Below are 26,963 nucleotides of genomic sequence, written 5' to 3'. Positions count from 1 at the left end.
AACTTTTTATTATTATTATTATTATATATATTATTATTATTATTATTATATATATTATTATTATTATTGTTTATGTATAAAGTATTTCCATAGGCAAAATAATGTAATTTGACATGTTCTATAGGTGCTAATTTTCCTTAGCACCCGAAGCTAACTGTAATTATGATTTTGTTTCTATTCGAATATTTTGTATTATTTTTTTTTTTAAGTTTGCAGTGTTGTAATATTTTTTTTAAACATTTTTCCTGATGTTTAATCTTTGAGAACTGTTTGTTTTTAAACATTTGGGTACAATGTTTAACCAGTTTAATTGAGTAATTATTTATTGCTACTACACTTCTGTATTTTAATGATGGGTAACATTCTTTCACTTTTCTTTTCTTTTCGTTTTTTAGGTGATTACAAAAAGTTTCAAAAGCACCGATTTAAACAAAGGTAGGAATTTGCAAAATAAGATAAATTCGGTAAACCAAATATTTTTTATGTAAAAGGTGTAACGTATGGGGAAAGGTTGGTTTGGAAGCCCAAAATATTTTTATAATCATATAGGCTTTATGCTAAAGTCATTAGCATCCAAAGCTAACGGTGCTGATGACGTCACATACAGCGGTCCAGAAGAGCAGGGACCGTCCCGGAAATGAAGGGAAGAAAAAAAAGGAAAAATAAAAAAAACCGCGGATGACGACGACCGTGTCACGGACTCCACCTCGCAACAGATGAATAACGATACATGGTGGTCACCAGAATCGAGCGGAAGAGAAACTAACAACTACCGTGTTATGTTTGACCGGCTCGCGGCGCCTCTCTTTCGCCGAGCAGCGTGAGCGGAGCCCCGGCCGTTAGCCCGACCGACCCGACCGACCCTCCCTCCTTCCCCGCTATGGATGTTCTACTGTGGATGGCGCCGCTGATGGTGCCGCTCGTGGTGGTGGTGCTGCTGTGGAGCAGCGGTCACACGCTGGTGTTTTATTTCAAAAAGTGCTTCTACGTGGCCTGGATGATGGCGCTGGCGCTGTTGGCTATCCCGCTGTGCGTGCTCAAAAGCGGCGGCAGGGACGTGGAGAACATGAGGTGAGGACTTTTGACAGCTCCGCTCGCCGTTAGCTCGCGAGGCTAACAGGCTAGCTGTGATTACACGGCTCCAAACAAACCTCGACCTGTAATGCCAACGAAATATTCAACACCTCTTGAACCTTTAATTCCAAACGAAGCCGACTGACATTAACCTGCTGCCATAATGTTAGCCGCTAACAACAACAACAACAACAAGGTACAATTCCGGAATCTTCTCCTGGGTGTTTGTGCGAGGGGAAATAACGCTACAGCTGCAAAACTGCAAACCGTCTTCATTACAATTTTTTGGGGGTCCTTTTTAAGTTTTCAAATGGATGTTTGTTGTGTACTCTAACACGATGTCATTCATTCGGTGAGTATATTTAAAGCCCCTTTCACACAGATGCTGCAAACTTCTCATACTTGGACTTATAAGCTTTTCACACAGAACGCAGCGAATCCTGGTTTCAGCACAACCTCTCTGCGTGTTCACACAATTGCATTTAACACAACAGGACGAGTGTGGACCATTCAATTTCACTACCCTGTCCAGGCTTTCCGTTGTTCCCTTTTTTCGCAGAACTTAGGAACTCCAGACGTGTTCACGCAGTTGCTCTCAACACAAAAGGGCGGCTTTTGTATAAATCACCTTTTTGTAGTATTTGCCAAATTGTTGCAACAGTAGAGCTGAGATTTATCAGCCTTTCGTGCAGAAGGCAGCGAACATTGCACATTGACACAAATTGCTTTCAACACAACAGCGCAAATGGCTGGCATGAAACCTCACACCCAGGGTACTGGCTTTTTGCGGTTTCCTTTCACACAGAATCCAGCAAAGCCATGTTTCTACAAAATGATGTTATTTTTTTCTCTCTAATATTTTGTATTATAAAATCTGTTTCACTAATTTTTCTAATCTTTGTGTAGTTCCAGTCATCTAAGACTTTTGAATTTTCTAATAATTGTCATTGAATGGTAATACAGTTCTATTGTTTTCTAGATTGTTTTATATAGTTTTCTGATATGTTTCTATTTGTAGTATTTTTTTCATCTAATATATATATATATTAGTATTTTTTATTGATACTGTGACAGTAAGTTAAAAAACGCCTTGGGCGGTTATGCTATTAGTCTATTAATATGTATATTATTTATAATATTTTCATATGTATGCCAATATTCATAATAATAATATTATTATTTTGAGCATCATTAGTGTGTGAACACTCTTTCTGGACGATGACCTCTCCACCTTACTTGTCTACCTCAGGAAACAAGACTCACATGCACTGTATATGACTCACTTCGAACAGAGCGGAGCAAACGACACCCGTCATGTTTGCAACCCAGGCATTGGTGGCTGCGAGGGTTGATTGGTGGATTGCTTTAATTACCTACAAGAAACAGATGCCAGATGGCTTGTTCCCACTGATTTGAGGGAGCTAGCGTATACCGGAGTTAGTCAGCTGACCGCACTATGCATATGCCACATTAATTTGCTGCTTAAGCATGTCGCAACTGTAAACCCAAATTTAACAGGATTACGATGTTTGAATATAATTTGCCCTTATGAGATCATTTTGCAAATAGAATTTGCTGATTTTGTAGCTAATAATACTCCGAGGTCCTGCATGTGCATACTACTCTGTTGTTTCATACGCTGATCTTCCCCCTGTTAACATTTTTGTGATCAATATGGGCATACCGCAATGTGTCTTAGTTTCTTGTTACACGTTGGTTAAAGATCCAACATATTCGCTGTTCTTGTGTTTTTGGGGGTGCCACAAAGCTCCCTTCTAGGACCACCATTGTGTTCTAAACATCACTTCTTGCTGTCCAGTAATTACTTGACCCAGTTGACTCAGGCACAAAATTATGTTTGCCCTATTTGTACTGCATAAGGCTTGGAGATATGAAAGTTGGTTTTGTAGCCGCAGGGTAGCAACAATGTTGCTTTGTTTTACATCTTTAAGATGTTTACTTAGTGAGTTTAAAACATCAAGTGGCAGCCTTGAACATGAGCCCTACTAACAGCCCAGTCGCTTCTTGTTATGGCTGTTCATAAAATAAATAAATAAATAAATGTTGAACCACGGATCGAGCAATTGCGTAACCGCCGGCTTTTGAACTCAGCTGACTTATCGCTGCCCTGATGAGATATAACTCAAAAGAATTCTGACATCTTGGGTAAAGGTTACATTTTAAGTTTAGTTGTGCTACAGTCAAAATATGTAGTGGAAGTAGAAACTTGGTTTCACTTGGCTGTGCGTCACATGCTGGCTAATAGACACTAGTCACATTTTCAAAATTGTCTTATTAGTGGATTATAAAGGAGGAATGAAACCACTGCATTAAAGGAACTAGAAATGCATACATCGCGGCACAATTAGTAATTGTGAAGGATAATGCAGGGATTTTTCCAATAGTCACGCAAAACCTTTGCAGAAACAAAAATACTTTTATTAAACGTTGAAAGAATGGTAAGAAAATCACGTTTTGACTGAATAGTTTTTAATTGAAAATCACTAACTTATCAGTCAATATTTAGGGCAAGGAGTGTTTTCAAGATTTTTTTTTTTGTCTTTTTTGGAAAATCACAATTTTTAACCTGCCCCTTTTAGCTACTTGTTTTTTTTAATGTACCATCAATGGGGTGTGTTTGCAAATTTAGAATACAAGCATGCGTAATACAAATGAGGCCAGTTTAGGAAGTTTCTGCTAGATTTAAAAATAAATAGATTTACAGTTTACATATTAACTTTTCATAATGTGTCAATTTGACCCGCAACATAACAGGAGGGTTAAGATAACCTATCAGTTATATGATGATAAGATTAGTGTATATATAGAGCGGTGAGGGATTCCCAGCCAATTTCATTTAATTGGTCAGAAAATTATTTATGTACTACAAGTCATGTTTATGCAGTGTATAATGGGCTTTTTTGGGATGGCAATTTTTGAGTTTGGTTTAGAAAGTATTTTTCCTCCCATCAGAATTATCCGCTCCCTGGTTCGACACGTCAAGTATTTCCTCGGCCTGCGATTCGAAGTCAGCGGCTGGGAGCACCTGCAGACCCCGGGCCCCTACGTCGTCATCTCCAACCACCAGAGCTCGCTCGACGTTTTGGGTGAGTCGCGTCCCATATTGGTGCTGATTTTACTCATAGTTTAGCCCACGCCGTTGTTTCGTGCGGCCCGCTGACCATTTACGTGTAAAAGTGGGACAACCGTCAATGAGTTTAAAAGCATATTTTGATTTGTTGCTCCGATCAATGCACTTGCCGATATGAAAGCATACGGCTGACAGGCTGTATTCTCCCATTTGTCCAGACTTTTGACACACTTACCGCGCTTTAGCTGTTAGTGCTTACGCAATCGGCAGAGAGATATGATTCATTGAATTCTCAGGCTGGCTGAAATCAAGTAGCTGTTTTCCTAAGAATTGGGGACATCATTGAAACCTGTTAGACTGATCAAAAAAACCATTTTAAATATGAAAATGCCTTGCCTAGGGAAATGTGTCGTAAATCTCACGGCTAAAATACTCGAATAGCCAACTCACAGCGCCTCTTTGACCAGCTTGATATGTTTCGTTATTTGTGGCGACTGATGTGCTCACTTCCTTCCTTCCGCAGGCCTGATGGAGATCCTCCCCGACCGTTGCACCATGATCGCCAAGAAGGAGCTGATCTACGCCGGCACGGTGGGCCTCATCTGCTGGCTGGGCGGCATCGTCTTCATCAACCGCAAGAAGACCAGCGACGCCAAGAGCGTCATGGCCGACGCCGCCAAAACCATGTTGAACGAGCAGGTAAGCGACACGTCCTCCTAACACCGTCCCGTTGTTGGGAAGTAGGCCAGGGCGATATGGCCCTCAATAAAATCGTCTTTGACCTTCCGTAGATCCGTCTGTGGGTGTTTCCAGAGGGAACGCGGAACCAGAGAGGAGACCTTTTGCCTTTCAAAAAAGGCGCATTCCATCTGGCCGTGCAAGCGCAAGTCAGTACCCTTGGAAAATGTCCCACATAATTGTAACTTTGTTCATCTATATTCAACACGAGCAAAGTATGCTGACCGGCAGAACAGTGAAATGCTTTTCCACTAGATGGCAGTAGTGTCATAATTCACGTGTGCCCACGTTTTTTACAACATTTTTGTTTGGTGGTGTGCCATGAGATTTTTGAATGTAAAATATGTGTGCCTTGCTTGGCTCAGCCAAGGTTGGGAAACGCGGGCCTACTTTATGGAAAGCAGCTTGAATATTTATCCGATATCTACTGACATCCACTTTAAGGTCTATGTGCTAATATGCTCTTTGTCCTCACTTGTTAGCTCAGTGCACTGTAGAACGACTATCTTACTGGCGCAAATAAAAAAAGTTCACTACTAGTACGACATTATGCTGGATGTCAAAGATCTCAAACACTCTCTGTCCTCACTAATAGGGCAACTTTGGCACACACGTCTCAATCAATTCCAACAGTGTCGAAAGCTTAATCTATTTCGGTACTAAGTCATACATGACATAAATCCCCTATACACAGTGAAATATTTCATGATTTGATTTAGGATTATAGTTTAGAGCAAACAAAAACCCCAAATTCACCAAGAAATTTGAATATGACATCGCAAACAAGCAAAATAATTTTGAATATAGAATTTCGGCAGGAGTTGGCCTTCTGAAAAGTGTTTTCTTCTATCCTTACTGAATATAATATAGAAGAGTACTGAAATAAATTGTATTCTAAATGTATTGGCCTGTACTCGTACAACAACTACATGTTACTAGTGAGGCAAAACTGTGGACTAGTTAACAACTGTGTGCTCGAAGGACGACTATTGACAATTTGATGAAGTCGTCTTAGTTAACATCTAGCGGGGCAGTAGTTGCACAGTATTGGAAAAAACTTTACTGCTGGGCCACAGGCGTTCTACTAGTGTGCGCAATTGTCCGAGTCATGAAGTCAAAGAGAGTGCTAGTGCATGAACTTGAGTGAGGATAAAGAGTGTTCTAGTTTATAGACCTCAAGCCTGGGTATCAAGGACATCGAAGGAATCCTGAGAACTTTCCATACTACTTCCATCACTCTCAAAGAGTGAAGGCTGTTCCAATTCCAGAAACTAGGGGGAGCTAGTGGCCTTGCGTTGTTTAGTAAAAAAAAAAAAAAAAAGGTTGTTTGTAGTAATAGTTTATGATTAGAATTATTTTGCCCTTTTTTCTGGAGAAGACGCCGTCAGTCAGCCACGGTGTAACCGACAGCCGTGAGCGTTCTCGCACGGCGTCCGCTCAGAGCGCACGCTCCAGGCCAGGACGGCTGCGAGGAATTTGATCAATCAGGGTCTGGAAAGGCACCAAAAAAAAAAAAACCTAGTTTTTATTCAAACATTGTTCATCGTCCCACACGTTTAAACGTAAGTTAACCCAGGTGGTGGTCAAAGTATGACCCGCGGGCCGCACGCACTGTCTGCTCTGTTCTTGAATCTGGCCCACCAGACGGTTACATTTTTAGGAGTCCTGTAATATTTGTTGTGGTAATTTAGCTATTTTTTTTCTCCTAGATTTGATGAATTCAAATGTTATCTTTCTATTTAAAATGTATTTTGTATTCAGTTATCTCATTTAATAATAATAATAAAATATTTCTACGTATACCATTTAACATTTAACAAAAACATTTGAATATTTGCTTAATGTAAATGATACATACCTAGACTTGTAACATTTTTCCATTTAACAATTGGTTAATTTATTATAAAAAAATATATAAAACAAAATATAGTAAAATAATCTAAATATACATATAACAGTTTTGTATATATGCTCATTTTAAAAATGAAATATGTCCCTGGAGCACCAAAGTTTGCCTTAGAACAAGCAGCCTGACACGGTCTGGACAAAAGTACTTGCACACCGCCGGAGTCTTTCTGCTTCAAATGATTTGGCTTTCTTTAAACACACAGTGGATCGTTTGATGCTGGCTGACACGAGGTCTAGTGAGGAGGCTCGTGGCGTGATCATGGACTGGTTCTATCAGTTTCTGTTTGCTTCTATAGCATTGGGTGCCTCTTTTCTCTCTCTCTCTTCCATTAACAGCCAGCCAGATCGAGTGAAGCGGGACAGGCCCCAGGGGATGTTTGGTGTGTCAGTGAGCCAAGACTGAAATAGGATGTGATGTTTGTAGAGTCAGTCAGCACATAGATGTAGTGGTTTGCACGTCTGCCTCGCAGTTCTGAGGTTCAGGGTTCCATCCATTTTCTGAGCCGCTTCTCCTCACTAGGGTCGCGGGCGTGCTGGAGCCTACCCCGGCTGTCATCGGGCAGGAGGCGGGGTACACCCTGAACTGGTTGCCAGCCAATCGCAGGGCACGTACAAACAAACAACCGTTCGCACTCACATTCACACCTACGGGCAATTCAGAGTCTTCAATCAACCTACCACGCATGTTTTTGGGATGTGGGAGGAAACCGGAGTGCTCGGACAAAAGTCACGCAGGCACGGGGAGAACATGCAAACTCCACACAGGCGGGGCCGGGCATTGAACCCCGGTCCTCAGAACTGTGAGGCAGACGCGCTAACCACCGTGCCGCCAGGTTCAGGGTTTGAATCTCAAAATAGTATTTTCTACCCATGCTTGCGTGTCTCCCCCTCCGGGCACGCCAACTTCCTTCCACATTCCAAAAACATTCACGTTAGGTTGATTGAGATTCTGAATTGTCCTTAGATGGGACCGTGAGTGCTTGTTTGTCAAAATGTGCCCTGGAGACCAGTCCAAGGTGTACCCTGCCTGGGAGAGGCCCCAGCTCACCTTTGACCCTAATAAGGACAAGCAGCATTGGAAAAGGATGGCTGGCTGTTTGTAGAGTCCGGCATCCACTGCCTGTTTATCGTCCAGGAAATGGACTTTTCAAACAAACCACACTGCACTGGAGAGATGCCCATCTGTGGGCCCTTGCTACCATGGTAACAATCAGTAAAAGGCCATTAGACCGGCTCATTCCGGAAATCTCGTTGGGGTTAGGGATTGAGTCAAATGGCCCTTTCACTTTGCCTATTAAGCCAGCACCTTTTTGGCTGTGTCAAGGTGCCAACATGGAATGGGGGGGGTTCATGTTGACCTAGGAATTTTCCTGCTCTCAGAACCTAAAGGCCCAAGTGAGGAGCCGTCATTTCAAGGGGCAAAATTTAGCGAGATTTCTGGTAAAATCTCCCCAGTAGTCTTTATATGCTTGTCCAATGGTAGGGGGAGATGTCATTATGAGAGTCCATGGGGAGAGGGGGGGGGGGGGGGGGGGGGGGGGGGGGGGGGTAATTCAGCAGAGGGATTTCTGGCAAATAGTGACTATTCTACAAGGGACAGCAATCTTCCCAGTATTATATGTATGTCTAGGATATGGCGTGGACAGCCCCTGCGTGGGAACCAAACTTGACTCTGCCATTTTGAGCGGCAGAATTTAGCAGGGGTATTTCTGGCAAGTACTATCTGTGTGACAACAATCTCCCCCAATATTCTTGGCTGTCTGGGCTATCGTGTGGACAGCAGGACAGCTCCGACTGGGGAGCTCGCAGTTTTGAGGAGCAAAATTTAGCAGTGATTTTTGGCAACGACTTGCATTGCCCTACACGTGACAACAATCTGCCCGTTCTTCTTCGAATGCCTGGGTTTTGGCATGGACAGCAGGACAGCCCCGAACGGTGAACCGCCATTTTGAAAAAGGGTCAAGAAGGGTAAAATTTAGAAGGGTGATTTCTGGCAAGAACTGGCTGCGTCGTACTCATGACAACAGTCACCCCAGTATGCTTCGCATGTCTGGGCTACGGTGGAACAGGACAGTTACTATTAGAGAAATTTAGCTGGGGGTTTCTGGCAAGTACTGGCTGTATCCTACATGTGACAACATTCTCAACAGTGTACTTGTGTCTAATTTGACTTCCTGTCTGTCTGTAGGCGCCAATCATACCGGTGGTCTTCTCCTCGTACAGTAACTTCTACCTACGGAAAGAGAAGCAGTTCAAATCGGGTAAGCGTTTCCGCACAAGTATCTGTGCTTGTACTCGAGCACAGAGTGCGAGTACTTTTGCCACCTGTACCGTAGGGACCATCCGGTTGAAGATCCTTCCGAAGATCGAGACCAAGGGCATGACGTCCGAGGACGTGGCGTCCCTCGCCGACAAATCCTTTGACGTGATGCGATCAGCCTTCCTGGACATCTCTGGCTTGGCGTGCGGCAACGGGCCCGTGAGGCACTGAGCGCCCGCCAGTCTGCCCGCCCGCCTTTTTGTCAACCTCGGCCTCTCCACGCCCACCGCCACGTTTATCCCCCATTACTCTCTGGCCAGGCAGCCGGTCCCGGTCCGGGACCCGGTTCTGGTCCGCGCAGTCCTGACCCTCGCGGTGTCTGCGAGCGGAGTGACGGACGGCGAGCCCAGCTGTACGGATGTGCGTAGTTTTTTCGTGCATGCCCTTTGCGCGTTCTTCGCTTTGGATGCATTTGTTTTGTTTTTTAATTTTAAATCCTCTCATGTTGCCATTTTGTTGTGGTTATTTTGGGACGAGGTGGACGTCCACACACCACTCGAAGTTCATCTGGTGCGCCAACAAGTGGCGGTGACAGCGTTTGTTTAGCAGGCGCTCTCTGATCTGGTGGGGTGACAATAAAGAAACGAGACTGCACTTGTCGCGGTGCTCTCGCCATTATTCAAGCTAATTGTTCACTACCAAGATGCATCAGAGCCACTATGAAAAAATACTTGTAATGGAACTTTTTTTATTATTGCTACTACGACAAGAATAAAGAATTTTGAGAAAATGGCAGTCAAATTTAAATTTAACAGGCAAATTGAAGTAAAAATATGACTTTATTGTCATTATGACTTGAAAAAAATATTTTTGTAAGATTAGGAGTGTTTCTCAAAATATTATGCCCTTTGTTGACTTTTTTTTCTAGCTAAAATGCAACTTTATTCACTTTCACTATTATGACTTGATTTAATTTTTATTTTTTTCTTATATATAAAAATATGACCATCCTCAGACAAAAATGTCACTGTATTATTCCAACTTTTTGCTCAAAATGTGACTATTATAAAACTACTGCTTTATTCTTGTCATATTATGCCCATTTCTGACTTTTTTTCTGAAAGAAATGACTTGATTCTCTTAATATTGCACCCATAGTCTTAATTCTAAAAAATTATGACTTTATTCTTAAAAAAAAAAAAAAAAAAAAAATGTTGACTTGTCCTGACTTCTTTTCTAAAAAAACAAATATCTCCTTAGAGTATTTTTCTTGAAAAATATTCTCATGTTTCGTCCTCGGTCGACTTTTTTTTATTTTTTTTCATTAAAATAAGAATGTTTCTTGTTAGCTACAATTTTTTTATTTTTTAAAAGCCACCTAGCCTTGCTGGGAATAGCAAATAAAAGTGAGTAATTAAAGTCCCTCAAATATGTTATATCAGATTATACCATTACAGAAAGAGAGCAAATAGTACAGATTGGTGAGTTTTAAGTGAATTACTGAGGAACAGTTCCATATAAAAAAAACAAGTGAATTCGTAAATGGTGAACTAACTGTGAATAGTATATAAGAAGGAATATTCTCATATTGACTTTTTTACCAATAAAATGTGACTTTATTCTAACACGCTTTGTCTGTTCCTCAAAAAAAAGTTCTCTTTTTTCTTTAAAAAAAATACTGCTGTATTGTTTAAAAAAGTACTTGTTCAATATAGCACCCACCCCCCCGGATTATTATTATTTTTTACTATTGTCACGCCGTTTGTATTTTCTTGACATTTTACAACTTGCGACAATTTTTAAAAACACGTGGCTGGTGAAGTCACGTTTCTTTACTGTCACATGGACAAAAAGTGGCCCACTGAAATGTTTTTCATTTGACTGGCATCATAAATGTAGCGTAACATGTTTTAGCTTAGTGACTTTGCCCCGTAGCGTTATTATATTTTACTTTTTAACAAATTTCGGCCTTCATTCATATTCTGCTAATGTACCTGTCTCGGCCTTCGGGATGAGTGTGCGAGCTACTAACTGCATTTTAATGTCTCGTTTTTTTGGTTATTGTTTTGTGCTATTTAAAGTGGGCTGACGTCATTGCGCGCTGAGCTAGCGTCCGAGCTAGCACGCGTCTATTGATTCAATGTTCAATATATAGCTGGTTTGACGAGTGACGCTCGCCTGTATTCGCTTAATTCACGTCCGCTCTACACGCACACGTCACAGTTAATGTTGCATTCAGGCAATAGGAATATTAACTTGTTATTAATCCAGTTAATTACCCCCCCCCCCCCCTCGTCATCAATATGCGATTTTATTCTCATCACATTGGGGTTCATTCTCGTAATATTCCATCCTTTGTGTTGACTTTTTCCATCCATCCATCCATTTTCTGAGCCGCTCATCCTCACACTCGGGACGCGGGGTGTTGACTTTTTTTTTTATTCCCATAAGATTAGGACTTTTTTCATGTTACGGCCTTTTTTTTCCCCAATCAAATACGGCTTTTTCATTAAAAAAAAAAAAAAAGTGACTTCATCCTCGAAAAAAAATGCTACTATTTTCATAACATTACGACTTTTTCTCATAGTGTTAAACCCTTTGTGTTGACCTTTTCTTGATAAATTGTGACTAAATCTAATCTAATCTAAAAAAAAAAAAAAATACATTTAGGAAAAAAGTATTACTTTATTCTGGTAAGACAAGCAGACGATCTGAAAAAATATACCCATCCACCCCCCCAAACTTTTTCTTTAAAGATAACTTGCAACACTCTGCTTCAATATATTTATATTTTTGTCAACTTCTTGCATTTTGAATGTCAAATAGAACCAAAAAAAATAATAATTGTCTAAAGGGAGCGTTTTGGGACATATGCCCCGCTCCCTTTCTGACCATCCAACCATCCAATTGGTCAAGCAGTCAGGCTTATTATATGGGTGACTGCATTTATGCTAATGTTGTGGTGTGCTGCAATTATATATTTTTCCCCTCTCCCAGAATGTCAAGGAAAATTATGAACAATTTCCTTATGTTTTTTTCTTTTTCTATTTTTTTTTTATAAAAATCATTTTCACCAAAGCTATTAAAAACGGGACGTAATACCCCGCAGTGTGTGTGTGCATGTGTTCGTGTGTGTGTGGGATCCTAAACCCCGCCGCCCCATTCGCAGTATTCTGGCTAATATTGACGATGTCGTGTTTTTTTAGTTGACTTACTAAAACAAATGGGGTAAATGTGAATTTGCCTTGCAAAAGATTTCAATAAATTTATTTCTTCTTACTTCAGTTTTTTATGATGATTATTTTGGATTGTTCTCTCAAGTTCCTCCTGGAGTGGTTTGATTGAAGAAAGGAGGTTTGTCCACTGTTCACGTTGTCATTGAGCATACACATCGCATTTTTTGTTCACTGATGTTGTTTTATTACAAAATGTTACAAAAAAATGTGTACTGAGAAATAACTGGTTGTAATTTTAAATAAAATGTAAAAGAACAAATACGAGATGAATACAGACGTCCTCTTGTGAGGACACAGCTGCTCTGATGACTATTTGGGTTCACGTTAGTTATTTGAAATATCAAAGACACAAAGTGACAGTTGTTTGAAACATCAAAAACAATTGAAACACCAACGCTTTGAATAAATTGAAAAATCAAAGACATGTTAAAAGTGGTTGTAATTAGTTTAAAATTTCAAAGACGTTACAGTCGTCGTTTGAAGCATCAAAGAGACAATGTTACAGTTTGAAGACTTTGGAAGCGGACCTGTGAGGAAACATCCCCGTGTTGATTTGTGCGATGACTGCGTTCGACAACCCGGCGAGTACAATCTTGGTGTGTCGGCCATGTTGTTTTAGTTTTTGTCTCGGCTAGTTTTCCTGGCAGGAACCTACATGGGGGAGGAAAAAAAAACGTTTTTACAGGGTAATCCTTTTGGTGCTCACTGAGCTGAAGAGTCTCCTAATTTCAAAAGTTTCAAGGCACTGCGGCAGCCTACTTTAGCCTAGCATAGCTGAGCACAAAAACAAACGTGTAAAAATTAAAACTCTTCTTCTTTCCTGTTTCTCAGCTCAAAACATTGTAGCAGGCTAGTTTAGCTTAGCAGAAAACCTGTTTTTATTACGTAGTCTTCTAGGTGCTGGTTTTCTTCGACTTTGAGCATGCTGCATGTAAGAGCTAAAGCATTTAAATTATTAGCTTAGCCTAGCATAGTTTAGCACCAAAACTGATTTTTACCAAACAAACCTTTTGAAGCAAGAGGTTCCCATTCTCTCTATATTTTTCCTGAAAGATGTATGAATTGTTTTTCAGCTCAAGGCCTAGCCTAGCATAGTTGAGCAAAAAACCTGTTAAAGCAAGACTTCCCAAATATTTCAAACTCAAAGCACTGCTGCGGCCTAGCCTAGTTTAGCACAGCTTAGCACAAAAAACAGATTTTAACCCAAACATTTGGAAAACATGGTCCAAATCTGAGTTGTATGACTTTTCCGGAAGGTTCCACCAGAATTTTCGAATATTTTGGTTTTTTCCAAAGATCAAGGCACTGCTAGAACATAGCCTAGCTTAGCATGGAAACTTTTTACCTCAAACATTAAACCTTGCTTTCATTTTCCATGAAATTTTTGGTTTAAAACAGAATTGTACAACGTTTGGGGAAGGTTCCACTGGAATTTTTTCCGATTTGTCTTTGATTTCCAAGCTCAAGCCCCTGCTGAAGCTAGCATAGCTTAGCACATTTAACATTAAACCTTTTATCCCAAACAAGTTTTTTTTTTTTTCCTGAACTTTTTTGTCCTATTCTGAATTGTACAACTGGAATTTTGTCAAATTTTCTGTCATTTTTTTCCTCTTTTCTTTTTAGCATGCTACATTTACGAGCTAACGTGTTAAATTATTCACTTTTCCGTCAAAATGTTCCCGCATTTCCTGGAATCACTCACAGGTTCCCAGACGCTCCTCCAGGAATCCGATCTGCTCGCTGAGGGAGTCGATGCGGTCCAGCTGACGGAAGGAGTGCGACAGCAAAGTGACGCTGTTCTGCGACGCGCCCTCCTCTGGGAAAATGCTGCTGTAGGGCGCCAGCGCCACCTGCAGCTTCTGTGGGGAAATCCGAAAAATCAAAATAATGAAGCAAAGAAGAAGAAAAGATGGAAATCTGTGTGTGGGTACATACCTTCTCCAGAAGGTCCACTCTGCTCCTCAGACTCTGCACTTCCACCGTCACATTCCCAGGAATGATACCCGACGTTCCGCCTGCAGTGTCGGGGGGGAAGCGCAAGGTTAACGGGTGGCATCTGTAAAGCCGCTACAGTCGGAGGAGCTGCAGGGATTCCGAGGGAATGTAGAACACGGGGGGTTAGGATATGGGAACGGCGGGCAAGTGGAGGTGACTAAAAATAGACCTATTCAATCTCTCCCAGATGTGCTCCGTTATTGGCGGAGTGGGAACGCCGTGAACTCAGACGTGACGGAGTTGGAACCGGGACCAGCTGGAAGCAAAACCACACGTGTCGGCCAACCGGGCCAACAAAAAAACTCCTCCGACAGCGGAATGTTGCTCTCTGCTGACCTGACATTTTTTACATTTTCACAGCCAGATATGGAAGTCTCCTGCGCAAATGTTTTCAGATGAAGGCACTGCTGCAGCCTAGCCTATTTTAGCATAGCTCAGCTTAGCATCGCTTCTCTTAGCACAAAAACTGTGGCATTGTCCGAGCTAAGACATTACTCGTAAACAAACCAATCCGGACTAAAGTGTTCCCTCCCTATATCGCGGTTCACCTATTATGGATTTTTTTTCCATATTCATATCGCACATAATTTGCCATATCATGGAATTTTGAGTGTATGCTGTGAAAAAAAATTTGTGGTAAAATAAACACTTCCTACCCTAAAACTGTCAAAAAAAAACAAAAAAACAGAAGGAATAAGATGTACATAGTGTACAGTACTACTTGCATTACTGTATGTAAGAGTTTAAAAGGTGTTAAAGAGTATAGAAAGTGTTTATAGAGTATGTTAGGGTAGGTAATAAAGAGTGTGGGAAGCTATAATATCTAGAGACTAAAAAAAAAAATCACAAAAATGTAGTTGCTACTTTGTGGATTTCACCTATTGCGGGGTGCACCTAACCCCCGCGATAAACGAGGGATTACTATATTCCAGAAAGCGTGAACGCCTTGTTTTAAGGCTAAAAAAGGGTTCCCAGTGGAGAATTAAAGCACATTCCACATTCATAAAGGAGCATAATGTAGAAAAACACACATCATTCATGCTTGCGAGCTGTAGGGGGCGCCAGTCGCAGTGCATTATTACTCACGGTACGAGTTGAGAGCGGCATAGCGCGTACCAAAAGTAATAATGAGCCGCGAGGCTGGCTATCATCTCATCTTCGTCTTCTTTGTCTTCACGCAAATACGCAACACAGACGCACACGCTTGCTCGTTTGTTTTCCTTCGCCCACCTGATGGTGGCGCCGCAGTGGAGGCGGAGGGTCCGAGACGGCGGCAGGTGCGGGCGTCCCCGGCTAGCCCGAAACCGTCGCGACAGGAGCATCGGAAACTACCGAGCGTGTTGACGCACTGCTGAGAACACGGATGCTGCGCCATGCACTCGTCCACATCTGAAACGCAAAAAAAAAAACTTCAAGAATGACTAAGGCACACTAAAACAACCACTGTGTCTTTTTTCTGCTACTAGTGCCACAATTTGGCCTACTAGTCCAACTTCAAGCTGGATATCAAGGATATGGAATAAATCATTCAATGCTTGAAAGCCGTTTGAGCATTTATTGATATTTTTTACATCTAGCCTAAGATCCATGTACTAGTACGATCTATGTCCTCACTATTAAGACAATTCAGCGAACTACTATAATGACGAGGGGGCACCAGTAGAACAACTGTGTCTTACTAGTGATGTTTTTTTTTTCTCCTACTAATGCATATTTGGGCTTACTATTACACAATTAAACGACGTGTTACGCACTAGTAGCCTCCTGGACATTAATAGTGGCACTAAAAGTTTTGCCTCACCAGAAACATTTAGCTGCCACACTAGTAGGCCAAAGTTGTCTTACTATCGAGGACAAAAGTGCAATAGGACACAAGGATATGGAGTACTGCTCAAACGGCTCGTGTTGTAGTACCTGTCCCACAGTGGCGTCCCGTCCATCCCGGCGGACAAGCGCACCTTTCGGGTCTCAGACACGAGCCGCCGTTCAGGCAGTCGTCATCGCACACGGCTGGAAGGCACAATGACATCATCGTTAGGGCATCACGTGTCATAGCTTAGCTTTGCATAGTTTAGCACAAAACGGTTTCTACTCAAAATATTGAAGATAAAAGACTAGACTAGCTTATTTTAGCATAGTTTAGAACAAAACGGTTTCTCCCCAAAATATTAAAGATTAAAAAAAGAGTGTCACGTGCCACAGCAGACTAGCTCATTTTAGCATAGCTTAGCACAAAAACTGCTTTCCCCAAAACGTTAGAGCTTTTAAAGATAAAGAATCTTCCGACTTTTTTTTAGCTCAAAGCAGCACTCTTGGCTAGGCTCGCTGATCTAGCCTAGCCTAGCTTTGCATATTTTAGCGCCCAAAATGTTTCAACCCAAATGTTAAACCTCTTAAAGCAAGAGTTTTCCAAATGTTTTCAGCTCAAAATACTGTAGCAGCCAAGCCTAGCTTAGCATAGTTTAGCACAAAACTTGTTTTTATAAAGTAGCCCTTTTAATGCTGGTTTTCTTTCCCCCCCCCCCCGAAATGCTTGGTCCAATTCCAAGTCATACAACTTCTTGGGAGGATTTCTCATCTTTGTTGTTGTCTTTATGTGTGTGTAGTATGCTAGCTAACGTGTTCATTATTACATTTTTGACATTTTTAGTATAGCTTAGCACCAAGACTTCTTTGTCCCCCAAGTTTTAAACCTCTTAAAGCAACATGAGTCTCTTGAACATTTTTAACTGTAGCCACTGCTCCAGCCTAGCATAGCCTATCTTAGCATAGCATAGTAGCAAACAGATTTTCACAAAACATTAATCCTTAAACGTTATAGTTTAAATTGACTTAGCTTAGCACAAAAAAAATGATAAATTTAATATTGCACCTGCTTTTGCAACAATTGTATCAATAAAATGGCTTGTAGGATTTAGACCCTCACCCAGGCAGTTAGCATTTAGCTTAGCATAGCGATAAATGCATGCTAAAGGTTTACCTTGGTTACAGTTAAGCGAGTGAAAGCGTCTCCATCCCGGACAACATTCCGGGTAGAAGTTGGAGGAATACGCTACTCTGCTCACCAGACGGTAAGCCACCGTGTACACCGTTCTGCCGAGACAAAAACACAAACATTAAACAGAAAATTCCTCAATAAGCCATCTCCACGTGATCAAAACCACTTTTGCTTCGTAACATGAAACTTGATAGCAATATCTATCGTGAGGAGACCCGTGAAAAAAAGTCTCAAGAAGCCGTGCCTGAAAACACACAGGAAGTCAGCCATTTTGGTTTGAAGCTGCCATTTTGGTGTCATTTGGCCATTCAAGACCAACTCGTCGCAGAGATTTTGTCCGTTGGCTGCAAAATTGAAATGATGAATACCATACAGATGGATGACGCAAAATTGTGAAGAATTTGAATTGTTTTCAATGCACGTGGGCAGATTTGAATACTTACATGTACCAGTTTGTCACTGCTTTCATATATCTGGCCTTTCCATCTTGTTGATAGCAGAATTGTTTCTTTGAAGAGGTATATTCATTTGTGGAAAAATGCTTATCTGTCTGTCGCTGTCGGAAAAGTTTGAATACGGAGGAAGAATAAAAAGAGGAAGAGAAAGAAGAAGACATCCAGCTGCCTTCCAGCCGCCCTTTAACCTGAATGACTGGGAATCCAAACAGCCTTCATGAACACCAAAGTAAGTACTTTGATTTCACTAGGGTGGTGCGGTGAGAGTTAAAAAAAAAATTGGGTTGGCCGTGGTGGGAACGAGCGAGCCAAGAGGAGGATGACCAAAATAAACAAGCAGAGTGGTTCTCAGTGGGTGCACATTTCCCGTAGTTATACAAAATACTTGATAACTACACTAGATTCCACTTTGACCCACGTGTGTGTGTGTGCGCACGCGCGTGTGTGTGTCCTAACAAGTAAACATCTGACTTAGTGTACATTTTTAAACATTAGAAGAAGAAGAAGAAGAAGAATCACCTTTCATTGTCATGAACTCTGTATGCTTACTGTCGTACTTTTTAAAAAGTGACATTGTATCTATTATCATGATTTTATTCAAATTTTAAAGAGTAATTTCTTTTATGGTAACCCCCATAAAAACACATTCACTGCCAATGACGGCGTTTGAAGTCAATCATCCATGTTAAGTGGGAGGACTGGCAGTGAATGTGGAAATTATTTGTTACATTTTTATAAATTTGTCTATTATCCGTAATGTTGTAAAATGTGACATTGAATTGAAGAAGAAGACTGGACCACTGCAGCCAAGGTGATCAGTGAGGCAGGCAGGAGAGTACTTGTGTATCTTCTGGCAGGAAAGGAGAGAAGGAGACTTGGTGGTGGAACCTCACAGTACAGGAAATCATACAAGGAAAAAGGTTAGCTAAGAAGAAGTGGGACACCGAGAGGACCGAGGAGAGGCAAAAGGAATACATTGAGATGCGACACAGGGCAAAGGTAGAGGTGGCAAAGGCCAAACGAGGCATTTGATGACTTGTATGCCAGGTTGGACACTAAAGAAGGAGAAAAGGATTGATACAGGTTGACCAGACAGAGGGATAGAGATGGGATGGATGTGCAGCAGGTTAGAGTGATTAAGGATAGAGATGGAAATATGTTGACTGGTGCCAGAGGTGCGCTAGATAGATGGAAAGAATACTCCGGGGAGTTGATGAATGAGGAAAATGAGAGAGAAGGGAGAGTAGAAGATGCAACTGTGGAGGACCAGGAAGTGGCAATGATTAGTAAGGGTGGAGTTAGAAAGGCATTAAAGAGGATGACAAATGGAAAGGTAGTGGGTCCTGATGACATTCCTGTGGAGGTATGGAAGCATCTAGGAGAGGTGGTTGTGGAGTTTTTCACCAGCTTGTTCAATAGAATTCTAGCGTGTGAGAAGATGCCTGAGGAATGGAGGAAAAGTGTGTTGGTGCCCATTTTTAAGAACAAGGGTGATGTGCAGAGCTGTGGCAACTATAGAGGAATAAAGTTGATGAGCCACACAATGAAGTTATGGGAAAGAGTAGTGGAGGCTAGACTCAGGACAGAAGTGAGTATTTGCGAGCAACAGTATGGTTTCATGCCTAGAAAGAGTACCACAGATGCATTATTTGCCTTGAGGATGTTGATGGAAAAGTACAGAGAAGGTCAGAAGGAGCTACATTGTGTCTTTGTAGATCTAGAGAAAGCCTATGACAGAGTACCCAGAGAGGAACTGTGGTACTGCATGCGGAAGTCTGGAGTGGCAGAGAAGTATGTTAGAATAATACAGGACATGTACGAGGGCAGCAGAACAGCGGTGAGGTGTGCTGTAGGTGTGACAGACGAATTTAAGGTGGAGGTGGGACTGCACCAGGGATCACCCCTTTGCCCCTTCCTGTTTGCAGTGGTGTTGGATAGGCTGACAGATGAGGTTAGACTGGAATCCCCGTGGACCGTGATGTTTGCAGATGACATTGTGATCTGCAGTGAAAGCAGGGAGGAGGTGGAGGAACAGTTAGAAAGATGGAGGCATGCACTGGAAAGCAGAGGAATGAAGATTAGCCGAAGTAAGGCAGAATATATGTGCATGAATGAGAGGGGTGATGGGGGAAGAGTGAGGCTACAGGGAGAAGAGATAGCAAGGGTGGAGAACTTCAAATACTTGGGGTCAACCGTCCAGAGCAATGGTGAGTGTGGTCAGGAAGTGAAGAAACGGGTCCAAGCAGGTTGGAACGGGTGGAGGAAGGTGTCGGGTGTGTTACGTGACAGAAGAGTCTCAGCTAGGATTTGGCAACATTTTCAAAATTTACACTTGATTACAGTTATTAAAGACATTTTTAAACTGTGTATTTTCTACTACGTGTTTACAATTGAAATTAATTATTAAGAATATTATTTGTAAGTGTCTCACTCCGAAAGTGTCGTGGTAGGTGCATGCACATGGCGCAGGTTCAATTCCCAGTTAGTTCCCCAATATGCAGCCACTGCTAGACCCAAGCCCGGATAACAAAAACTGTGTTCCAAACAAATCATGCGAGTGACTCGCTGTGGCAGCAAACACGGAACAGCCGAAAGTCGCCTCTAATTTCTGCGGCGATGTTTTGCGCATGGCATCATGGAAGATTTTGTGGACTTACTTGTAGGTGCTGCAGAGGCGGTGGCCCTGACACACAGCCATGTAGGGCTTGTGCAGCGGGAGGACGTACGACTCTGTTGCCGTGACGACGTGATGATGCTGGTGCTGCTGGTGGCGCTGGGGGTGCGTATCCCAGCTGCCACACACCCTCCTCCTAACAAGACAGAAACAAACAGTCTTTTTAATTCATTTGTTTATTTTTTTAATATATTCTTACTTTTATTTGTATTCAAAGTTACATTAATTGAAATTTATACACATACATTTTTAATTACATCACATTATGTGTTTTTTGCAGTTACATTTCTTTCTTTTTGACAATTTCTATATTTTCTGTATCATATCTACTTTTTCAAGTTACGTTTTCTAAAGGGTCATTTGTGAATTTTCTGTGGTAACTTACCCAAAAATTACTTTTAGTTTTATTTCATTGTTAACAATTTGAGTTATGTTCCTGTACCATATTTTTATTTCCTCTAGGACAATTTAAAGCTGAAAAGTGCATCGAGGACTTTGGCTCTCCTTCCCCACATTGCAGTAAGTTCGTACCTTTCCTTCCGACTTTGTATTTGTATCTCCTTGTACTGTAGTATTCGTGTGTTGGATGTGTGTGTGACAGCCCTACTTGTAAGTCAAGGTGCTATCAACTATAATGTGGAAACGATGCTTTTGATTTACCCGTGGTGGTAGTGGTGAGCGTAGGACGAGGGCGCGGCGTGGAGGAAGAGGAGGGCGGCGAGGAGCGCCGTTTGGATCATTTTCCCTTCCCACGACATTCCCACTCTCTCTTTCTCTCTCTCTTCGCTCTGTCACGCTCTTCCGAGTCGTGCCAGTCGCCGCCAAGATGAGGACCTGAGGGCCAACGTGGCTCGGAATGCGCGCCGCCGACAGGAGGACCACTTGAGAGACAGAAACAGAGGAGCATTCTAAAAACACTTGCACAAAACATTTTTTTTTTTACCTACAATAAAAGTTACAAAAAAAAATAACAGATGAAATATGTATTGTACTAAAATGTTAAATACCACTGAGTTGTACTTGGGCAGCAATTCTTCTGATTACCACTAGAGGGAGCCCGCATACCACACTTGGAGAATGCCCTCCAAAAGCCTCCGTGTTCGTCAACACCATTAACGCTGCAGGCGATTTGCTTTTTCTTTGGCTTTTTATGGTGCGTGACATCACCACAGAAGGGAAGAAAAGTGCTATAACCATGGAAGTTACAAAAAAAACCTACATTTTATTACTTTTTATGAGTCATTTGTAATATTACAATCTTCTGTATTTTTTGCATTTATTTGCTTGTATCACCAGTAATTGCTAATAATGAATTACTTTTTTAAACACAGTAGTCTGTGTAAATGTTGGTTTCTTAAAGAAGGGGTATTGAGTAATTTATGAATTTTCGGAGCTAACATTTTTAACAACAGGTAACATGGTAACATGTTCAACAATTTGTGCATTTACCGAATAATATTTTTAAGTTACATTTTATGTTTGTAATTAATATCTTTAGCGCACCATTTGTTAATTTTCTTAATTTAATTAAAAAAATTTTCATTTTTGCATTTTCTCTGACCAATAACCCCTCTCATCATTGTATTTTCTGCATGATATTTTAAAAAGCAACACTGAATGATTATCTTTTGATTACATTTATAAAGGCGTATTTTGTGTATTTTCTGTCTTCGGCCTAAACTGATAAACGCGGTGCTCTAAACGCATAAATATCGACGATACATTTTTCATTTTTAACCTCCTTAGTTCACCCCATTTATATTCAAAATGTACTTTATCAACAAATAAATCCAAATGCTCTTGAACTTGCCAGATTTTCGCATTATGTTAATTTTCGTATGTTCCGACTTGCGTACATATTGGTACCCACGTTACACTTTATGAGTGACCGACACCTTGTCGTGACCGCGAGTGGCCACACGGGGACGCCGTTTCCCTCAACGACCTCCCTAACAAACCGCGACTTCCTGCACTCACGACGCGCGCGATCACGTGCAACGGTCGCGTGCACATACGAAGCAACGAAGCGAGCACGCGCACGGGCACACTCGCACACGCACACACACATAATAGAAAGAAGCGTCCACAAAAAAATCACCTTTGCTATGGGAAAAGTCCACAAAGTAGAACAACAACAAAAAAATGTCCAACAGGCTCGGTTCCAGTTAATAGTCCCAATTCAAATCCACTCGTGATAATCCGATTAATAGTCATAAAAATTCCAGTGACGTGTGCGTGCGTGCGTGCGCGTGTGTGTGCGCGGCCGGTCAACTCAGACTGCCACACACACGGTTCGCATGGGGGGTGATGGGAGCACCTCCCCCCCTTCCCCCCATTTACGATTCCCCCCCCCTCCCCGTCCCCTCGATGGACCCCCAGCGCCTCACTTACGTCATCCCGTCTACACTCCTTTGTCTCTTTTTGATGACGACACAATTGGAAGTCTATCCACACAAAATAAATAAATAAATAAATAATACTGCACTACAATAAAAAACATTTTTGTATTTTGTTGAGGATTTTTTTTGTATGTACTGTGTTTAGAAGGAGAAATTTGTGTATTACTGTTGTTTTATTTTGATGATCTGTTTAGTGTGGTATTTTTTTATATAGTTGCGTTATGTACATTTACTTTTTTTAATATAAAAACAAATTTAAAGAGTTGTGTATTTGCTGTTCCAGGAATATTTTTTATGACTTTTTAAAATGATTCTTTTTAGACAATATGTATATATACGTGTGTGTGTGTGTGTGTGTGTGTGTGTATGTAATATTTATTTTCTCTGATAAGTTTTTAAAATGTACATTTAAGTTCAATTATTGATTTTATTTTTTTCTAGTTTTAAATGCGTACTTTTTGTATTTGCTGGGGTTGACTGAGAAATCATTACATTTTATGACTTTTTTAAAGATAAAGTGGGTGTTTTCTGTGGTAGTTTGGAATGTAAATTGAATAACTTTTAAAAATTGTTTCCTTTTTACATTTTCTGTCAAGTATTTAAATCAAGATTTATTTTTATCACATTTTTTAAAGAGTCATTTGTGTATTTTCTGTTTAATATTTAAAATAAATATTTTTTTATCAAGTTTAAAATGTATTTTGTTTGATATTATATATATATATATATATATATATATATATATATATATATATATATATATATATATATATATATATATATTATAATATTTTAACAGTATTTTGGTATAATTGTTGGTATAATATAACAAAGTTTATGTAAATCACATTTGTATTTGTTCACTTTTTAAACAGAAACAAATTATTTCTTTTTTGAGAAAAAAAAGCTATGTATTCTGTTTTGTTTGATATTTTTACATTTATATTTAAATACACATTACTAATTGTTTAAAAATATTGAATTAAAATGAAAAAATAAGTAAATATTTTTCTTGTATACTTTTTGTTTCATTATTATTATTTACATTAGATTTTTTTATTGGCAAACTATTAAAAGTAAAAAAAAAAAAATAAATAAATAAATACATAAATAAAATGCCATGAACTGTCAAAATATTTTCTGTTTTTTAAAATTAAAGTAGACCAAATCAGCTCAAGTCATATTTTGGCCTCCTCTAATGCTACCAACTACTAACTGCAATCTTTTGAAGCAGAATATGTTTCCCAAATACATCTTCTATTGTTTACCCTTGCATCTGCAGGCCCTCATCAGGTGCGCGGGTGTATGCCCTCGTCGTCCCCCTCCAGCTACGGCCCTGTGGCCCGCCGGCCGCGTCCTCCATCCTGGAGCCGTCCGTGCGTTCTGCGGCGCCGGTCTCGGTGGTCTCGGTGGCCTCGGTGGTACCGGCGGCGGTGGCGGCGGTCCTCCTCTGTGCTCCAAAATGATCTCTGGGCGTTTTTCCACTTGCTTTTTAATGCCGCGCTTCCTGTTGCAACTTAGGCAGGAATTGCTCGGACAATCCCCAAAGCGGACTTCCTGTCACTGTTGGGCCCTGATAAAAAAAAGGAAAAAAAAAGAAAAGTCGACTGGTGCACAAACACACTCATCCTGCGACTAAAAATGATTTGGAAGCACTTTTTTGGTTCTATTTCTCTTATTGGTCGGACTGACGTGCTACCTTATTGTGGTTTTATTGCGCAGGGCCGTACAAACCAGGGTTTTACCTCATCCTTGGCCCACACAGTTTGGATGGGAATCCCCATAGGAAATCAAGGAACTAGAAATAATCTGTTCCATCATTTGAGCTACTGAGAACAAGAGTGGGCTAACTCCATTTTGCAGGAGAGTGTTTACAAGTTTTATGGCTGTAATAAAATTGGAGGATTTGATACTTTGTTTTTTTGATGCCTCTATAGCATCAGTGTGAGATTATTTTTTTTGTTTCAAAGGCAGATTTAAACTATGAAAATCATGTTACAAGAACTTGCCTTAAATGTATAGGGGTGTCAAACTCATTTTTTTGTCGAAGGCTACATTGGAGTTATATTTTCCCTAGGAGGGCTAGTATGGCTGTGAACACATAAATGTATGAAATGTATGAACGTCTCATATTATACGTACACAATATGCATATCTTTGGAAATCAGAGGCCAGTAAAAAAATTTCAAATATTATTCAATACATTTTAAAAGGGGAACTGCTTTAAAAAAAAACATTAATAACAGTGAAGACAATTTGTAGTTTTTTTTTTTTATTGTTACGAGAAAAATGAATTTGACGCACAAGGTTTGCTTTCGCGGGCCACATAAAATGATGTGGCAGGGCAGATCTGGCCCCCGTGCCTTGAGGTTGACACCTGTGCCGTATAGGATGCAATGTTGACATTTCTAGAGGGAGTGAACTCCATTTTTTTGTCATTTGATTATTTTGCAAATGTTGGCCGATTGTTGTACGACTGTTTTGCAATATTTTCACGATTGTTTTGACAAATTCCCGTGTAAATTTTGAAGATTTCTTGCCAACATTTTAGAGACTGAAAACGAAACTGATTTCGAATTTTGAACACGACAGCTCAAAACGTACAAACTATTATTATTTATTCGAATTATGCCGTTTAATACGCTTGTTACCGTGGCGACCGCCTTTCCTCGGGTACATTAGCCCGCAATGAGGCTCAAGTGTCTTTGTTCCATTTCAGCGAGCGTGCCGCGTTCTCATTGGACAACGATGATGACCATGTCTACGTCCTGAGACTTCTTGAGAATGCAGCAAACTTGCAGGTGACCACACACACACACACACACACACACACACACACACACACACACGGTGTTGATGGTGCATTTTGTCTCTAAAAAATATGAATTTCTTATCGTAACATTTGGACTTTTTCCTCTTTTAATTCTTATGCCATCCAGGGGTACACGTGCTAGTTATGCTTAATTGGCGGTATGATGATGAGGGGTGGGGGTCCTTGGAAAATGTTCTAACCTGAAGCCAGAAATTTTGAGAAGTCGCTTGGTAGAAGGTGGCATATGCAAACCACAGAGTAGGATGTAAAATCAGTGCGGGGAAGAGGGCGTCTCTTCTGGCAGCGTTCATTCTTTGAAATCCAAACGCTCATCAGCGGAGGAGGCGGGGCCAGCGTCAGCGCCGCTTCCCCTTCCACAGGAAACAGGAAACGTCTGCGCGAGCGAGATCGGTGCGCCGGCTCCGTGCGAACAATACCAATCTCGCTCGGACGGGAAGCGGATCTGCGTCAGACAGATTTGGGTAAAGGGCGAGCGACGCTGACCTCGGACCGGGGCGGCTGCCTGGCAAATCGTTGCGCCTCTCAAACACAACTTTAGAGTTCATAGCGTGGAGAGAGTTGGTCAGTTCAGGAAAGAAACAAATTTGCCATTTTGTGGAGAATGTTTCACTTTCGCAGGCTTTCAAAGTGACAGAAAATTACCAATTAAATTCAGTAAGTGCTCATGTTCTGGGGACCATAAACATTGTTTCTTTAGTAGTCGTAAAACTTGTAGGTGTCACAATTAAAAGGAGAAAAAAAGGAGATTTTTGTCATGTGGAAGACATAGCCAGTACTTGCCAGAAATTCCTGTAGTTAGGTCGCCATCAATTTGCCGTCAATGACTGCTTAAAACCGGGGGACCATAAACATCAGCAACTTATCTTCAGTAGTAGAAGTTCCAGTGGTCATATTTAAAACAAAATGGGAGATTGGTGTCACATGTCGAACATAGCCAGTACTTGCCAGAAATTTCTGTAATGAGGTCTCCGACAATTTTACGTCAGTGACTACTTAATAGTTTGGGAACCATAAAAAAAAAATTCTTCGGTAGCAGAAGAAATTGGCGGTTTCATACAACAAAAAGTAAGTAAAAGTAAAAGACTGGTTAGCACATCTGCCTCACAGTTCTGGGGACCGGGGTTCAAATCCCGGCCCCGCCTGTGTGGAGTTTGCATGTTCTCCCTGTGACTTGGTGGGTTTTCTCCCACTTGGTGGGTTTCCTCCCACATCCCCAAAACAAGCATTCATTGAAGACTCTAACTTGCCCGTAGGTGTGAATGTGAGTGCGAATGGTTGTTTGTTTCTATGTACCCTGCGATT

General features: G+C 41.0%; 2 protein-coding genes across 5 annotated transcripts; one reads left to right on the top strand and one right to left on the bottom strand.

Annotated features, from left to right (window-relative positions):
- Positions 1-607: 607 nt before the first annotated feature.
- agpat2 (1-acylglycerol-3-phosphate O-acyltransferase 2 (lysophosphatidic acid acyltransferase, beta)) lies at positions 608-12,350 on the top strand. Of its 4 annotated transcripts, XM_061799598.1 has the most exons (6): positions 608-1,071; positions 4,048-4,181; positions 4,689-4,864; positions 4,957-5,052; positions 9,000-9,072; positions 9,148-12,350. In XM_061799598.1, exons 1-6 carry the CDS (start codon positions 881-883, stop codon positions 9,300-9,302), a joined length of 825 nt encoding a protein of 274 aa, XP_061655582.1. In that variant the 5' UTR covers positions 608-880; the 3' UTR covers positions 9,303-12,350. The 4 variants fall into 4 exon arrangements, with proteins under 4 accessions (XP_061655582.1, XP_061655584.1, XP_061655581.1 ...); XM_061799600.1 differs by lacking the exon at positions 4,957-5,052; XM_061799597.1 differs by having other exon boundaries at positions 9,000-12,350.
- A 379-nt stretch (positions 12,351-12,729) lies between these two features.
- Positions 12,730-24,302, bottom strand: egfl7 (EGF-like-domain, multiple 7). Its single transcript, XM_061799602.1, has 9 exons — positions 24,097-24,302; positions 21,090-21,310; positions 20,413-20,565; positions 17,283-17,395; positions 16,217-16,312; positions 15,533-15,691; positions 14,243-14,322; positions 14,010-14,166; positions 12,730-12,958 (listed from the first exon to the last, which is right to left on the bottom strand). Exons 2-9 carry the CDS (start codon positions 21,185-21,187, stop codon positions 12,939-12,941), a joined length of 876 nt encoding a protein of 291 aa, XP_061655586.1. The 5' UTR covers positions 21,188-21,310; positions 24,097-24,302; the 3' UTR covers positions 12,730-12,938.
- Positions 24,303-26,963: the final 2,661 nt, after the last annotated feature.

Source organism: Phyllopteryx taeniolatus, chromosome 15 (assembly GCF_024500385.1).
Source record: "Phyllopteryx taeniolatus isolate TA_2022b chromosome 15, UOR_Ptae_1.2, whole genome shotgun sequence".
In the NCBI taxonomy this organism is placed as follows: Eukaryota; Metazoa; Chordata; class Actinopteri; order Syngnathiformes; family Syngnathidae; genus Phyllopteryx; species Phyllopteryx taeniolatus.
The sequence above is the reverse complement of the archived record's forward strand: the minus strand, read 5'-3'. Positions and strand labels throughout refer to the sequence as shown.